Source organism: Melanerpes formicivorus, unplaced genomic scaffold (assembly GCF_026170545.1).
Source record: "Melanerpes formicivorus ecotype bairdi unplaced genomic scaffold, bMelFor1.0.p_v2 SCAF_2, whole genome shotgun sequence".
Taxonomy (NCBI): Eukaryota; Metazoa; Chordata; class Aves; order Piciformes; family Picidae; genus Melanerpes; species Melanerpes formicivorus.
The window spans coordinates 19,076,441-19,094,188 of record NW_027142354.1 but is presented as its reverse complement, the minus strand read 5'-3'; the positions used below and the strand labels follow the sequence as shown (position 1 = coordinate 19,094,188).

The window sequence follows — 17,748 nt, the reverse complement described above, 5'->3', positions numbered from 1 at the left end:
GAAAGATCATCTGGTCCAACCCCCTTGCCAGAGCAGGATCACCTCTGCCAGATCACACAGCAACTTATTCAGGCGGGTTTTGAATATCTCCAGAGAAGGAGGCCTTTAACGGAATATTGTTTGGCAAACAGAGCTATTAAACTAAGGTACTTATGAAGAATACAATAGAAAAGCAGACATAGTCTTTTTCAAGAAACTCTTCTGTTTTCCTTTTGTCTCTTAACCGAGCATTAAGATTATACATGCAGCATGTCTAAAATTTGGAATAAGTAGTGACGGTTAATTACTTTCCATATTGTATCTATGGTTACAATATCCATAATCTTAATCAGGCAGACAGCATTCAATGAAAATGAAAGATGAACCAATGCCCATTTTTCTATACAGTTCACTGATGACCAAGTCTTCTATTACTTACTTGTGGACAGTCTGAAGCCTATTGAAATCCTGGTTGGCTTTTCTGCATTAGTACACTGGGGTGACACTGCAGGTAAGGCCAACATAAAAAAGCGCCTGTTAATGTTGGGTTTTCCCAGCATTGAGTATGTCTGTGCTGTTGTGTTTGTCTGTGCTGTATTTTGGCACAGTTGAGAGTTTAGCATTAAATAGTCCAACTGATCCTAGGAAATACACCAACATTCAAACAATACTTTTTTGTTACTTCACATTGATGATGAATATTTTCTTCAGAAGGATCCTTACCTTTACTGTTTATTGCAAGCTTTTCACCAGGATATTTCTGATATAGATGTCCTTTTTTTTCTTAAGGTTTCTTTTCCTACAAATTCCATTCTTGCAACATACTTGATGTCTTAGTTGATCAAAATGCAGTAAAATCAGCAATATGACCAAATTTTATATCTGAAGTGATTTTTTAACAGACGCAGAAAGCTCTTAAATATATTTACAGCTGGCATATTTCAAGATCCTACAGCTTGGATGGTTTAAATAAAAATCACTTTTATTTTACGAAAATCATAGAATGACATTCAGAAAAGCTAGTTCATGTTATAGCAGTTGGCTTAAGTTTAATCAGACATTTAAACATTGGACATGGACATAAATTCAGTGCATCTAGAGCAGAGCAAATAGAACCAAAAGAAAGCATAGAAAACCCCCAAACTGACCATCCTGTTAAAATAATTAAACTATAATATAAATGCAAGCTTTATATGGCAGTTTGCTTCCTTTGCATGTAGACAGAGTTCATTTTTAAGGAGTCTTAGAGCAGCCTTAATGCTTGGAACGTGTCTGATTTACACATCCTTCTAACTATTATTTTCTAGTTAATAATACAAATAAGCTATAGTCTGAACCACACATGCACATTAAATGACTGTCTCTTTTCTCTGAGTTATCAACACCCAAATAAGGACTTCAATGAGTGTGAAGTAGCTACAGATTCTGCAAAAGCGTACTTCCTTACTGCTATCCCCTCCCACAATTGTGTGTTACTTTGGCATCTTTTCTTTCTTAATCTAGGAACTAAACAAGAATGTTTTAGTGTTTCAAAAGGCACATTGATGGTTGAACGTTTCTCTTGGAAATGTGTGACTCCTGGAGAACTTGTGTTAAAGATGCATACATCTGCAACCAAAGCGACTGTATTAAATCTTCCTCTTGGGTATGTATAAGGATCCATTTCTGTCCTAACATTATAGCCTTAAGGCTTTAATAGTAAGAGTTAATTTCCCACAATATAAGTTCATGGAATAGGGGTAGCAAGAAGACCTCCACTCTGGATTTCCGGAGGGCGGACTTCAGGCTACTCAAGGAACTAATTCAGAGAGTTCCTTGGGATAAAGCCCTTAAAAACAAAGGGGTCCAGGAGAGCTGGACCTGCTTCAAGGAAGAATTGTTGAAGGCTCAGGGACAGGCTGTGCCAATGTGCCGGAAGATGAGCCGCCGGGGCAGATGGCCAGCCTGGATGGTTAAAGAACTTTTAATGGAACTAAGGGAAAAAAAGAGGGTGTATCACCTTTGGAAGAGAGGGGAGGCAACCCGTGAAAAATTTAAGGATGTTGCTAGGTCTTGCAGGAAGAAAATTAGGGAGGCAAAAGCGCATTTGGAGCTTAGTCTGGCCTCTGCTGTGAAGGACAACAAAAAGTCCTTCTATAAATACATTAATAGCAAGAGGTAGGGCAGAGACAACCTCCATTCCTTGGTGGACACGGAGGGGAACGTTGTGATGAGGGATGAGGAAAAGGCAGAGGTACTTAACACCTTCTTTGCCTCAATTTTTACTAGCAGGACAGAATGTCTTCCAGACAGCTGGCCTGCAGAGCTGGCAGAAGGAGCCAGGGAGCAGCATAGTTTTCCACTGTTCCAAAATAGGGTAGTTGGTGATCTGCTCAGCCGCCTGGATCCCCACAAGTCCATGGGACCAGATGGGATCCATCCTAGGGTGCTGAGGGAGCTGTCAGAGGAGCTGGCCAAGCCGCTCTCCATCATTTTTCAGCAGTCCTGGCTCACTGGAGGGGTCCCAGAGGACTGGAAGCTGGCCAATGTGGTGCCCATCCACAAGAAGGGCCGGTTGGATGAGCCAGGGAATTATAGGCCTGTCAGCCTGACCTTAGTGCCAGGCAAGATCATGGAACAGGTCATCCTGAGTGCATTAACACAGCACTTAGAGGATGGCCAAGGGATCAGGCTGAGCCAGCATGGATTTAGGAAGGGCAGGTCCTGCCTGACCAACCTGATCTCCTTCTATGATCAGGTGACCTGCCTGGTGGATGTGGGGAGGCCTGTGGATGTAGTCTACCTGGACTTCAGCAAGGCCTTTGACACCGTCCCCCATAGCAAACTCCTGGCCAAGCTGTCAGCCCATGGCTTGGACAGCAGCACTCTGAGCTGGGTTAGGAACTGGCTGGATGGCCGAGCCCAGAGAGTGGTGGTGAATGGTGCCACATCCAGCTGGCAGCCAGTCACTAGTAGAGTCCCCCAGGGATCAGTGCTGGGCCCCATCCTCTTTAACATCTTTATTGATGATCTGGATGAGGGCATTGAATCGATCATCAGGAAATTTGCTGACCACACCAAGCTGGGGACAGGAGTTGATCTGCTGGAGGGCAGAGAGGCTTTGCAGAGAGACCTCGACAGGCTGGACAGATGGGCAGAATCCAACGGCATGAGATTTAACACATCCAAGTGCCGGGTTCTGCACATTGGCCACAACAACCCCATGCAGTGCTACAGGCTGGGGTCAGAGTGGCTGGAGAGCAGCCAGGCAGAGAGGGACCTGGGGGTGCTGGTTGATGGTAGGCTGAACATGAGCCTGCAGTGTGCCCAGGCAGCCAGGAGGGCCAATGGCATCCTGGCCTGCATTAAGAACAGTGTGGCCAGCAGGAGCAGGGAGGTCATTCTGCCCCTGTACACTGCACTGGTTAGGCCACACCTCGAGTACTGTGTCCAGTTCTGGGCCCCTCAGTTTAGGAAGGATGTTGACTTGCTGGAACAAGTCCAGAGAAGGGCAACGAAGTTGGTGAGGGGCTTGGAACACAAGCCCTATGAGGAGAGGCTGAGGGAGCTGGGGCTGCTTAGCCTGGAGAAGAGGAGACTCAGGGGTGACCTTATTGCTCTCTACAACTACCTGAAGGGGGGCTGTAAACAGGCAGAGGTTGGTCTCTTCTCCCAGGCAGCCAGCACCAGAACAAGAGGACACAGTCTCAGGCTGCACCAGGGGAAGTTCAGGCTGGAGGTCAGGAGGAAGTTTTACCCAGAGAGAGTGATTGCCCATTGGAATGCACTGCCCGGGGAGGTGGTGGAGTCGCCGTCACTGGAGGTGTTCAGGAGGAGACTTGACAGAGTGCTTGGTTACATGGGTTAGTTGATTAGGTGGTGTTGGATGATAGGTTGGACGTGATGATCTTGAAGGTCTCTTCCAACCTGGTTTATTCTATTCTATTCTATTCTATTCTATTCTATTCTATTCTATTCTATTCTATTCTATTCTATTCTATTCTATTCTATTCTATTTAACTGCTTGATAGCTAGCATTTGATAAGACTGCAAAACTGGTATGAAGTTAAAATGATTAGCAAAACCTTTATAAATATTTTGCATTCCTTACTCCTATTTAAGTGCATTTAGCAAGAAAAAAAATCATTCTGACTTGCTAAAAAGTAAAATAGGATTCAAATTTCTACTTAAAAGTGTTTCTAACTAAAGTGATTCTGGAACATTCCTTGGGCTACCAACAAAGATTAAAGAACAAAGATATTTAGAGGAACTGTAAAAACATGACTACACCATAAGAGGTTTCATAGCTTTTCTTGAAACAGGGTTTTTGTAATAGGAGAAATTCTGAGGCTATCCATGAAGCCTTCCATATGTTCACATTCAGATAGTGCTTAATATGATTTATTTCTCTTTGCATGTAATTCTAGATATTGAGTGTAGAACATTTACTGAATGTTTAAATAGATAGAAGACAAGAGCCTTTGATACTTTTTAGTTTCTGAAAATGCTTCCAGTGAAACAAGGAATATAACATCTTCATATCATAAAGCATTATCATGAAGTTGCAGACTAACTCACTGAGGCCTTCTACTTTTTCCAGAAACAGAGGATCACCATTTTAATTTCAAAAAACCCACAACATGTGGGTTTAAAAAATGAAGTATGGTGTCAAATAAATAGGCATAGAATGAAAATGCAATGCTAGAACTTTGGTATTTAATAGAAGATCCTTTAAAAGATCTTAGAAAGCCCTATGAGGAGAGGCAAAGGGAGCTGGGGTTGCTTAGCCTGGAGAAGAGGAGACTCAGAGGAGACCTTATTGCTGTCTACAACTGTCTGAAGTGAGGTTGTAGCTTCATGGGGGTTGGTCTCTTCTCCCAGGCAACCAGCACCAGAACAAGAGGGCACTGTCTCAGCACCAGGGAAGTTTAGGCTGGATGTTAGGAAGAAGTTCTTCACAGAAAGAGTGATTGGCCATTGGAATGGGCTGCCCAGGGAGGTGGTGGAGTCACCATCACTGGGGGTGTTTAAGAAGAGCCTGGATGAGGCACTTGGTGCCATGGTTTAGTTGATTAGATGGTGTTGGATGATAGGTTGGACTCGATGATCTCAAAGGTCTTTTCCAATCTCTCTTCCCTCTTCCCTCTTCCCTTCTCCTTTTATTGGAAAAGTTGTTGTGCTTATAGTTTAGTTTGGTCACTACATGTGTTTTTTTAAGTGTTATTTCCAAAAGTTGCATATCTGTGTCCTGTAGAGAAGCAGAAAACATGTCTTTTTACACCTGTGAATTTCAAAGCTACCAGAGATAGTGGCATCTCAAATTGATAAGCTTCTCACCTTTGATTCTGTTCACACCAGGAAGAGCCAGCAGTCTTTCAGGAAGATTTAATTTATAGCAGTCCTGCGAGACAAATGGGCTTATTGACTACTTCCCTATTTAATTCCAAATGAGAAATGACTTGCTAAGCCAGGAAGGCTCCGTTGGTGGCTGGGGACATTTCAAATTTCACTTGCAAGAAGATGTGACATAAAAAGTTAGAGTGTTTTTGTGTGTCTTAGTTGCACTGTTGGATCTCTGGTTGGATCCAAGCTGTTGCCTGGATGAACTTCTCTGCCTAAATGCCATTCTGACAATGATAAAAGACTCTGAAACTTTACAGTTTGGTATCAGCAAGCTCCTGAAGTATTTCACTGGGACTACATGACATTGTTAACTGGAGAGAAGAGTGTGAATGCTCTTGTGTTGTATAACTATAATTAGGAATGTTTTCTCTTATGAATGGAATCCATTACAGAATGAGCTGAGTGTATCCCAGTAAGACATAGTGAATTTCTCATTTCCACCTTAGGAGGTTACAGTTGAGTGATTCGGCCCACAGTTGTTCCATAAAATGATCACTCTGTGATACCATCTAGCCTGACATAATTATGGGTTAATTTTTTTTCTGATTTTGTCAATGAGCGCATAGAAATTATAATCTCAGTAATGTGTTACTAGAACATTTGACTTCTCTAAGCTTTGTAGAACAGATGTGTTTTTAAGTGTGCCTAATTGTAATAATTACTAAAAAACTTCAGGTTTGTAACCATCTGAAATAGTGAAAGTACCTATTTTGCTAAAGGAAATAAAAAATAAAGCCTAAACAATAAGGTAACACCAAAATAATTGTGACTTCTGATTTCACCTACTGCCTATGTTTTGAAGATATTGAGAAATAAGGAGTTAGAAATTGTGGTGGGTTGAAAATTCCCCCCAATACTAAATTGCCAGGTAAGCTCAGTTGGAAGCAAATGAAGCTGTATTTACACACAAAACCACAATCTAAAATGAAATGTAATGAATATGTACAAAATATACAATATTTACAGGTATTTACAATTTATAAGCAGCACGAGAACCACCCTGGACAAAAGCTGGGGGCTAATAATGGCTTCCCAACTCCCTTCCCCCTTCCCCCTCCCCCCTGTACACAGGGGACAAGAGAAAGATTAGAGTTCTTTGTTAGCACTTAACTGTGACTCTTTGAGGCTGTGCCTTTAAGAAAGGGACAGTGCTGGGACATTCTGGCCGAATGTTTTGGTGAAGACAATGAAAACATCGATATTCTAAACGAATTTCATTGGTAGATTGGTAGAATGCAGTTTTAAGTTTTAGAGCAGCTGGAGTTTTTTCTCAGTTCATCCCTTTCCTTCTCTCTTCCAGCTTGCCTGCTTCTGGGCTCCTTGCCAGAGCGACCTTGAACAGATAAGCAACCAATCCTACTAATAGGCCTACTAGAATTCTGCTTTATTAATAACTGCCTTTTTCTCTCTTTCTAGCCCTTTTTGGGAAAAAAGGGAGGTAGGGGGTGAGAAGGGGGTACAGGGGGGAAACCCTCCTCCGGAGGAGGGAATTTCATTCCTGTATTCTTGTTTTTTTTTTTACTTTGCTGTATATTTCTGTATATATATTGTAAATACTGTATAAATTGTATATCTAAGCTGCTTTTCCACATTGCTTGTAAAACACAGCATTCCTTCTGCTTCTCCAGCTGAGTTAGCTGTGGTTTTTTTTTCCTCTTTGTGGGGGAGAGAAAGCTAGGCCTTCTCTCTCAAACCACCACATTAACCACAACAAAGAATGTCGCCGAGGTCAGCAAAACCCAGCAGAAGCACAAGTTAGTATCTGCCAGAGTGAGGAAGCCAAAGAGAAAATTAGTTTACATATCTTAAGTTTTATGTCTGTTATTTGTCCAATGGGATTGTTTAGAACTTATCATTATTTTTGTTTTTATACCCAATGGTGATTTATTTACATTCTGCTACTTTCTGTTCAAGATCTGTAGAAATTTTTCCAGGCACAGCCTGAAACTACCACAGATTTGAAGAGCCAAGACCTCTAGGAAGGGATTTAAATTTCACAAAATGCATTAAAGGAAAAGGTTAAGAACTGCTGTGGGTTTTTTTTTTACTTTTGTTTTTGTTTTTAGCTTGTTTGTTTGGGTTTTTTAAGTTTAAATTTATTTTTCTTCTTGATTGTAGACGACATATATTGCTCTTCACAGTAAGTTCTGCAATAGGGCACCATATTCATCTATGTAGTACAGTGCCATGTGTCTTTGGAGAAGAGGACACTGTGTTGCCAAGTCTTGAAAAGGTACACAAACCAGAGTTGGTCAAGAATTGTGCTAATGGTGTTTCTAGCTATTAGTTAGCTTTAAAGTGAAGGACTGTTGGATTTTCATTTTGAGTTATTATTTTTAATAGTGTAATACTAATTTCAATATGTAGTGAATGAGTGCATACAAGAAATGTGTTTTATGGCACAGCAAGTACTGACATGGACCTTGCAACAATTGTCTAACATGAATAAGCATTAGGTAGTATCATGGTTTACAGGCAACATCAGCGTGTTAAAAGTAGTCAAAGAAATTATATGATGCTGCTGACATACATATTTCAACAAGACTACTTCAAGCATAAAACTTTACTTATGCCAAGCAATTGGTAATAATTGTATAAACTGTAAAATCAATTAGATGTCTAGTACAGATATTAATTAGTATTTAAAAATATCCACAATCAGTAAAGTTTGTTTTGTCCCCTGAGATCACTTATTACTCACTCGCTGGTTCCCAGAGCAGCTTTTAAGTCTATAATGAACAACTGATTCAAACAGCATTTCATAGCTGAGACAAGACTCAGGGGAGTAATTACTATAGTTCTGTTCTTCGCTGCCTACAATCCAGACAAATATCACTGTGATCCATATTTTCAAGATTGCTTCACCCAAATATTAGTTGTGGGCACTGAGTGGAGGGAGCATGGTGAGGGAGGTGAGCATAACAGAAAATGTACCTGATATTGTAGATTCAGTGTCCTAACAATAGGACATCAAAGCACCTTGTGCAAATTTATTACATTTAAAGTAGCAAAGAAGTTTAGAGATAAGTTGGATCATTAACAATTTCTTATGACTGTAGTATCCCCTTGTCTTCAGTTTGTGGATGAAAACCTATTTCTCATCAAGAAAATACTGCAGAACTGTATTTTGGGATCATCACTGCACTTCTGTAGTGTCATTTGCAGGAAAGCATCCACATTCTCGCACAGAAATCCTGACAAAGATTAATGGTGCTTTAGGCAAGCAGGTCTTTGGACATTGTTTTCAGCAGGATACAAATACTCATCTGTCTTTTATAATAGAGATGCTGAGTATTTCAGCTAACAAGAGTCTCATTATCACTGCAGGACTAAAAAAAAAATAATAATCCTTAATAGTTACATACTATGGTGCCCATTATAGTGTTGCAACATCTTTATTTGAGTAGCTAAAAAGAGTGAACATTTTGTACGCTTTTGAATACCAGACATCTAATTGATTTCATGGTTTATACAATTACTAGCAATTGCTTGGCATAAGTAAAGTTTTATGCGTCATCATAGGAAAAAAACCCACTTGGACACTGTCACAGCCTAGAAAGAAAGCTTTAATGCAATCTTTCTAACAATGTTTTTTTTCTTCATTCTCTCTCTCCAGGAGAGCTACCGGTTTATAGAGCAGGCTACAGCTATTATGAAAGCTGTTGGAAATGTGATAAATAATTTCAGCAGTATGCCTGAACTTTCTAAAGCCTTGAAGGAGTTGGAACTAACTCACTGTCCTCCTGGTGTCCATGGTACTGGAATGGCTGAAGAACATTTCAAGGTGAACAAACAGTTTTAGTAAACATGTATCTAAAGGCTACAGAAGGTGAATAACAGCTTAACATTGTCATTATCCTCTTCAAGCCAATGCTTATAAAAAGGACCACCTGAGTGCTCCAAATGAAGCATTCATTATTCATAAGCCCAAACGACATAACTTGCAACTTGCAATTACCTTTTTTTTTTTTAATATGAACAAATTTTAATATGCACAGGGTAGCACATTCTAAAATTGAGTCTAATTTTGTCAGCGTAATTTAGCATGGTTTGGGGCAAAAGACATCAGCTTTTTAAATGTTATGATTTATTTTTGCATTTGAAAGAGACTACCTGGAATGTAGGAAAGCCAGGATGATTTCTTTCAGTGCCTAATGCTGTGATGGTACAGAAAAGTATTGATAGGGTTTATATTACAGAAAATAGTCATGAGTTTGGTTTTGTTTTTTTCATTCATAATATTCCTGAGTTGGTTTTCTTTGGTTATGAAACTGCAATATTCTTATTCAGCATTTCTGCCCTGTGTGATAAATTAAATGGTCTTTAGCTACATAATGAAAATGTTGCAGTTATCTGTAGATCTCTATACTATAGCTTTTCAGTATTATAAAAAGGTTGCAACAACAAAAACAAAGGTTATATCAAGACAATTTTTATGTGTATACAGATGTTGGTAATACTGCTATAACTTGATTTTTCTACAGACAGTACTTTATATATTTCCCATTTGTGTATGGGACTAGACTACAAAGCTCATGCACTTCAGAGTTTAGACTGTCTGTTTTAAAAGACTGAATTGAAGGGATTCATGTATTTTATCTCTGATATTAAATAATGGAACACTTAAGACACCAGGCGCAAATTCAGCTACATTCTTCAATCCAAATTATGAAAAAAGCACTGGAAAACACACTCTTAAATTTTGATCTTTTGAAGAAGGAAAAAAGGATTAGATTCCTGCTCTTGAAAGCAGGACTATTGAGATTGTTGAGAATAAAAACAGAGCCAGCACTGTAGTTATAGGACACCAAATCTTCCCTGCTTGCCCACCAGTATATTGCTACTTTTCCCTGCGGTGCCACGTCCTAATTCACTAAGCGTGTCCACTCAGTTGTTGCTCTGTGTTCTGAAACCTCTTAAATTAGAATGGTAGTTATGATGGTGATTATTATGTGTTCTTCTGTCCTCTGGTATGAGACCATCAGTTGATGCACTTCACTTCATATAAACTAGTAAGATGTTCTCAAGTGATAAAAACTCATGCTGTATAATCAGTCCTGTATTTAGTAAGCCAGACCTCAAAGACGTTTTCTCTTAGTTATGCGCTTGAAGCAATATAGTCTAATATAACACTTGGGACTAATTTTCTGATACTGTATTTGATAGAGGAAGTTAAAGATTTCATTTTTATGTGCAAAAAAAAGATCTAAACAGTTTTTGAACAATAATGAGAAGCAATATAAACCAACTTTTAAAATGACTTGGTCTTTGAATGCTTTTCCTCTTCTTGCTTTTAGGTTTTCAACAGTGCATTTTGGTATTTGATGAAATATGTATTAGGCAAGAATGTTCCTTACAGCTATAAATTTGCCTTCAGATCCTTCTCTTTGGATTTTAAAGACACTGAGGTTTATGAGGATGCCACTGTGTCTTCAGGTATTGTTATTGCAAGTCACTTAAATATATCTGCCCTTTCTTCTTTTCAAGGAAGCCAGCTCTGTTTTCTTGCCTAAGCATGGTTCATTTCTTATCCGATGCCTAAGCCTTCTGCTGTGGACAGTACATCTGACCCTCATCTCAGAATAGATATGATCTTTCTTGTTTTTTCAGAAAGTCTGTTCTTCCTTTTTGTTAATTTCTAAAATTCATAAAATTGCCCTGTGTCTTCCTTGACTTGCACTTGTCAGTATTGACAAGGATTAACACAAGTATCTACAGCTGCTTGTGGGAAGACTCAAGTTAGTAACTTCATTTTCAGTGCTATTTCTTGGTGTTAGGTTAAGGTTTGCTTCTTTCTTTCAGGGTTTTGGATGTATCTATTGCATTTATTTTTATTATTATTTGTTTGCTTGCTTGGTTTTTGAGCCTATTATTTGGCAAATTGTCTTGCTGGCTGGCTAGTTACTTGGTGAGTCACATACATATAGTTGGGAAGTAGCTACAACACCAGCCACCACCTCTCCGGCCTGTGTTTAGTATATGTTATATACCTGAAGGTATTGTGCAAGTGGACATTGGAAGGCAAATGGATTTGTTGCAAGCAGAATAATTCTCTTCCCATAGATTGCTCATTTTCTAAGCAGGCTGGAGGCATAAGCAGTTAGAATTAAGTTTGCCTCTCTCTCCAGTTGTAAGAGACTCATTTTGAAGTCTATTTAACTTCTTAATCTATTAATATTTAATTTCAGTATTCAGTATCACTAAGGTTGGAAGAGACCTCAAAGATCATCGAGTCCAACCTGTCACCACAAACCTCATGACTAGAGTAGGGAGGACACTACTGCCCACTGCAGGCTTGAACTCACAACCTTCCCATTAAGGGTCTTATGCACTACCAACTGAGCCACTATATTTATGCATATCTTTAAGAATTTATCTGAAAAATTATCAGGAAGATGTGTCATCATCATTTGAAGGCCATTCACAATGTCACAGTTTTCCTTCTGCTATTATGAACTTACAGTACAAGTTTTTCTCCTTGGTCAATCAAGATGATATTAACTTTATTTTATTACTGAGTTTATTTTGGAAAATTGGTATAAGATATTGCATTAAATTTTAAACAAATATCTTTACTGACAAAATAATATGATACTCTTGTTCTTTAAGCAAGTACATATATTTGTCTCTTGCTTTTTAATGGGGACTTTCTTCCAATTCTCTCCTCAAGGTTGAGTTTTAGTCTGCTGCTGTTCATATCATCCTGCCTCATGCCAGCTTCAACATGAAAGTGCTGGCTGAAGCAAAGTATTATAGGGCTTGAAGTTCATATTGTAACATGGGAGGCTTCCTGCTTCAGTTGCTGGTTTTGGGTTATGGCTTAAGGGTGTTGCCTCTCTTCCGCTGAGGTGGCAGCGGGACAGGGACGGGTGGAAGAGTAGCTCCCCAGCTTGGGTGTTCAGCTTTGCTGCTTTTCCACCATGCTTTTTCTGCAAATAGGTGAAGGTAATTGTGCTAAGCTATTCTTATTTATTCAGTAAACTCTCAGAGGTTTGTTTGTTTTGTTTTTTTTCCCTCACTTCTGTGTTGGGGGGAGGCAGACACCTTAACCCATTTGTTTTGATTTAAAACATTACACAAGGTTGTTCTTCTGTGAGACATCATGGAATCAGCGAGAATGACTGAATAACTCATTGTATTTTCCCCAGAATTATATCCCATGGCAAGAGAGTAAGTTATAAGGGTCAGCATTTGACATTTGTCACACCACTTGAAGTCAATGCCTGTCACATTTTCAAGATGACTGTGCTACTGATTTCTGTACTCCCAGGAAACTGAAATATTTGTCAGCAATAGAAAATAAGATAAGTTTTAGTTAGATTTGAATAATTGGCAGAGTTGACAGGTTGTAGCAAAGACTTTATATATATACCTACCTTATATGTATTACTGAATTACAAGACCAAATATGGGAGAGTATTTCTTTGCACTAAGGGGGTGAACAAAAAAAGTGGAATAAATGTATGGAGGATGAAAGTTCTGTTTCAGTTTGATTTCCAGTGTCCAATATATCTTTTTGATTTAGTCACTTTTGTCGTCTTAAATTATAGACGATTCTTATCAGTCTGGAAAATTATTTGTTTCCCTTTGACCTTATTTTTAACTCAGATATAAAAATTTCCCCACATAATAAAGGTTACATTGCAATAAATGTATGCTATTGTTCTAGTTCCATCTCACAGCTCTAAAGAAATGGAGACAGCTATATTAAAAAAAAACATAAATCAAGTGAAGTGTCAAGACAAAACAGAGAGAAAGCAAGAAAAAGCAGATGAGGAATGCATTGTAGAAAGGCCTAGAAGGACTGACATGAACTGATTTGCCTGGCCAGTATTAGTAATGGTGCTTTGTCAGGTTTATTGCTCAGGTCTTGTCAAGACTTGAATTATATCCCTTTAGAACTTAATGGTCATCAATGTAACTTCTATAACAGATGAATGAAATATTTTGGTTTTTGTTGTCTGAGAGCAGATGAGGTGAAATCCGGAAGGGTTTTGTTTTTTTCTAATGCCACCTCCATTTTATATTAGCATATTCATTTTTCACTGAGTGCTGAATTAATTTCAGGACTTGCTGAGGGCAAAGACATTAATATTACACTACAGTTAGCAGTCATACCTGGTAAAGTTTCTAAGAAGCCATCCTGTAAATGATCTAGTGACATTTATTTGTTTGCCAAATATCATCCATCCCCATGAAACAATTAACACAGTAGCCACAAAAAACAAGTGGAAGACCATGCCATATGAATGAATGATGGAAGCTTCTGAAGGTGAGTGCTTCTCCGTGGCATAGCTTTTCTATGGACTTGTAGGAAGACAGTAGATAAAGGGACCCTGCAGAACTTTGGTCAAGATGGTGAATTTTCAGAGGTATGTGATACTGTCTGAGAAAGGAAATATGTTAGGTGAACAGTTCTGTAATCAATAGCAGTGTACAAAACCATAAATGCTTTTGTAAGTGCTTATGGCACTATAATTTCCGGCCTTTGGAAAATACAAGCACTTTAAATTCCTCTGTCTTTGAATAAACTCCTCTTCAGTAGAAGAGTGTGGTGGTTTTAGGCTATGCCTTTAAAATTTAGTTACAGATTTTGAGCAGAAAAGTAGAAAAATATAAATAAATCACTATTGGGTGTAAAAAGAAAAATGAAAGAGTATTCTAAACAAATTTCATTGGATAAATATCTAGAATAAGATGAGCTGTACCATAACAATTCTCTCTCTTCTGATCTCTGGCTGTTTTTGCTTTGCTCAGGAGAGATTAATCTGCATGCTTTGGCTGGCCTTGGCTAAGTCTAACCCACTGATTTTTCACTCCACTCCTCTTTCTCTCTTGGAACGCGGTGGGCTGGGAGGCGGGGGACAGTGGAACAGCTTTCCTGGTCTCTGACCAGGGCAGTTTTTGTGTTGTTTGCTAATTGTAAATATCTGTATAGCATTGTAAATACTGTATATTTTGTACATATTCATTGCATTCCATCTTAGAGTGTAGATTTTGCTTGTAAATAGAGCTTCATTTGCTTCTGAGTTGGTCTGGCAAAGTTAATGCTGGGTGAAAACTTCAATCCACCACAAAGAGTAAGGCATGTTTGTAATTGCTGACCACAGCTATTAGTATTTTCTCATCCTGCCAAGTGAAGCATAAGCTGAGGTTCCACAGCAGCTTAAACTAGTGTAACCACAGATTGTTGCAGTACAGGACACATCTGCCAAAGACTGTGAGCAACCTTCTCTATGTTGGTCCTGGTTTGGGTGTGGGGTTGGACCAGATGCCATTCAGTGGTACCCTCAACATAAGTCATTCTGTGGTTCCATGTTTCGGTTTTATAACAGTGGTTGTACCATCTATATTGTTGAGTTCTAATCTTGTTTCTGTTGAACTGGCCTTGTGTAACCTTTCAGAGTCTCTAACTGTTAAGGAGGCTTTATGGGAACACCTCCATTTTTGGAAATGAGGAATTAATGAGGAATGATGGTTGGGAACACAGACGCATTTAACAATATCCGATGAAAGAAATTAGATAGAAATGTGTGATCTCCTGGCTAATGACAGAAATATCTTTTCTTCAGCTACTTTGCTTGTCTACAGCGTTGTCTGTGTTTTTCAAGTGAATTATTTGTTGTTAATTCCTTTCTCACTGCTCTTGTTCTCTATCTGTGCCATTCCAAACTGTCCCCATGGCACCGACTTCCTGTAGTGCTGCTCCCTGCCCCTTCCCCCTAAACTCTGATGTAAATAGCTTCCAGGATGCTAATTGCAAGCAAAGATACTTTCAAAGAAGTCATTACTAAACCTGTCAGAACTTACTAATTTCTCTTCCACTCCAAAACTCCTTGTAACAGAAGGTCGCAGTCAGATAAATGAACTCTCACTTCATCATAGATCTTATCCTTATTCCATGGCTTCTTAGCAAATGTTGAATACAATGTCTCTCAGGCTGGAGAGTTGGGCAGGAAGAAATGTAATTAAATTCAACAAGGGAAATTGTAGAGTCTTGTGCCTCAGAAAAAACAACCCCAGGGATCAGTATATGTCGGGGACTCACTTGCTGGAGAGCAGTGAAGCAGAAAAGGACCTGGGGGTTGTAGTGAATGGAAGGTTGACCATGAGCTAGCAATGTGCTCTTGTGGCCAAGAAGGCCAATGCCATCCTGGGGGGTATTGGAAGGCATGTGGTTAGTAGGTTGAGAGAGGTTCTCCTCCCCCTCTACTCTGCCTTGGTGAGGCTGCATCTGATAATTGTGTTCAGTTGTGAGCCCTTCTGTTCAGGAAGGACAGGGAACTGCTTGAGAGAGTCCAGCACAGAGCCACAAAAGTGATTAAGGGAATGGAACATCTCTCTTACAAGTAGAGATTGAGGGAGCTGGGGCTCTTCAGCTTGGAGGAGACTGAGGGGTGACCTCATTAATGTTTATAAATACATAAAGGGTGAGTGCTAAGAGGATGAAGTCAGGCACTTCTCAGTGATGCCCAATGACAGAACAAAGGGCAATGCATGGAAGCTGAGGCATAGGAAGTTCCACGTAAACTTGAGGAAAAAAATTTTCACTATGAGGGTGACAGGTTGCCCAGGTTGGTTGTGGAGCTTCCCTCTCTGGAGATATTCAAAACCCACCTGGATGCATCCCTGTGTGACCTATTCTAGGTGATCCTGCTCTGGCAGGGGGGGTTGGACTAAATGATCTTTAGAGATCCCTTCCAGCCCCTAACATTCTGTGATTCTGTGATGTTCTAAAAAATATTGGTGTCTAAATTATTACTTAATAAAATGATTGGAATGAGAGACGGAAGCACTGAAAACCTTGTAAAGCTCTTTCAAGCTGTATTCAGAGTCAGACTGTAATATATCAAATCATATTGGTTCGTGTTTGAAAGGATATTTTGAAATTACTTTACAAGATTTGATTTTAAAAAATGCACTGCAATAGCACTCCATGAAGAGAAGTAAGAATTCAATGATTTGGTGTTTGGAATTAGCATAGTAGATATGTTCTGACTTTGTGTAATTACACATATATTTTGTCTAGTTTTATCATGGTAAGAGCAAAATGTTGTTCCATTTTTCTCAAAAATTGATGTTTTAAGCAGAAACTCCTCTGTTTCTGGGATACAGCTCTCATTGTTTTGTGTTTGGTGGTGGTGGTTTTTTTTTTCCTTTTTAGCTTTGTTGCAAGCAGCTACAGGACTTCTACCTTTATTGTTACTGTTCATTCTCCTCCCCTTCTTTCAGAGAATTGTGAGAAGAATAGTCTTAGTAGTTGGGATAACAGAACTCCCACTCCTGAAGAAGAAGCAGCAGCTGTTAAACTTCAAGCCATCTGGAAAGGGACCTATGTTAGGAAAGTACTGAACAGCAGAAAACCAGGTGTGTCCTTTAAAAATACTTTTTAAAAAGGTTTGATACTTCACCTTGTTCAAGTATTTACTGTAAAAATTTTGTTACTAAATGACATCTAGTTAAAATGAACTGAAATGCAGCAGGAAGTTGTAGTCAAATCTCTGATCTCTTGCAAAAGTAAGAATAGTGCTTAATCTAACCACTTGATTAGCATATGGTACTTGAAAGTAGAGGAAAGACAACCCCTTCTAGATTTTTGTAAATATTAAACCAGAATTTACATTAATGTAGATTTAGCTCTCTTTATTAAGTCATCCCCTTTTGGCTGGGAGCTCCTTCCTTCCATCACTGCTGGGATTCTTTTGCCCGTATATTTATTGGCACCAGATGATCTCTTCAATCTATTTTATGTACCTTCATCTCCTGATCAGTAACTGATGTTGCCTCTCATACTATCATCTGTAGTCTTGCTGTGGTACTTACTTTCCTTTAAGTAGTCTAGTGCCCTTCTATTTTCCTGTAGGATGTGCGATGTAAATTAGGAATTGCTGTAAACTTTCACTAGTGTTAAAATGCCAAAGCCCAGAAACTGTTCTTTTGAATTTTAGTTATTTGAGTGTTATTTTGGCATCCCAACTCTTTCCTTCTATTATCTATAATGTCATCTTCTGGTTTATCAATACCCTGTTACCTTTAATTTAGATATATTATCTTTTGCACTGCTTTACTGGTGGGAGATGTGCTCAGTCATAATAGTGTTCTCCTCCTTTCTCCCCATTATCTATATTTTTTCTCTCTTACTTGCCATTACAGCAAAGATATTACTACTCTCTTTTTTCTTTTCTTTTTTTTTTTTCTTAGTTTTGCACCTCCAATTCTGTCACTAAGTGCTTAAGCAATAAGAATGATTTAACCTAACGTTAGTCTTGAAACTTAGACAACAAACAGATCCAATCTAGTTGCGTATTTTTCATCTGTCTTTGGTGGATAGAAGTAGGCACCATGAGATGACAATACACCCTGTCATCTGAGAGGTGTCAAACATAG

At 39.0% G+C, this 17,748-nt stretch overlaps 1 protein-coding gene across 1 annotated transcript in view; it reads left to right on the top strand.

Annotated features, from left to right (window-relative positions):
- Positions 1 to 17,748, top strand: part of ADGB (androglobin) — a 106,093-nt gene that overhangs the window by 53,252 nt on the left and 35,093 nt on the right. Inside the window, exons 17-22 of the mRNA XM_068152396.1 lie at positions 388 to 490; positions 1,483 to 1,624; positions 7,480 to 7,594; positions 8,978 to 9,145; positions 10,659 to 10,797; positions 16,594 to 16,728. Of these exons, the coding sequence (XP_068008497.1) occupies positions 388 to 490; positions 1,483 to 1,624; positions 7,480 to 7,594; positions 8,978 to 9,145; positions 10,659 to 10,797; positions 16,594 to 16,728 (802 nt within the window). The remainder of the gene's footprint in view (positions 1 to 387; positions 491 to 1,482; positions 1,625 to 7,479; positions 7,595 to 8,977; positions 9,146 to 10,658; positions 10,798 to 16,593; positions 16,729 to 17,748) is intronic.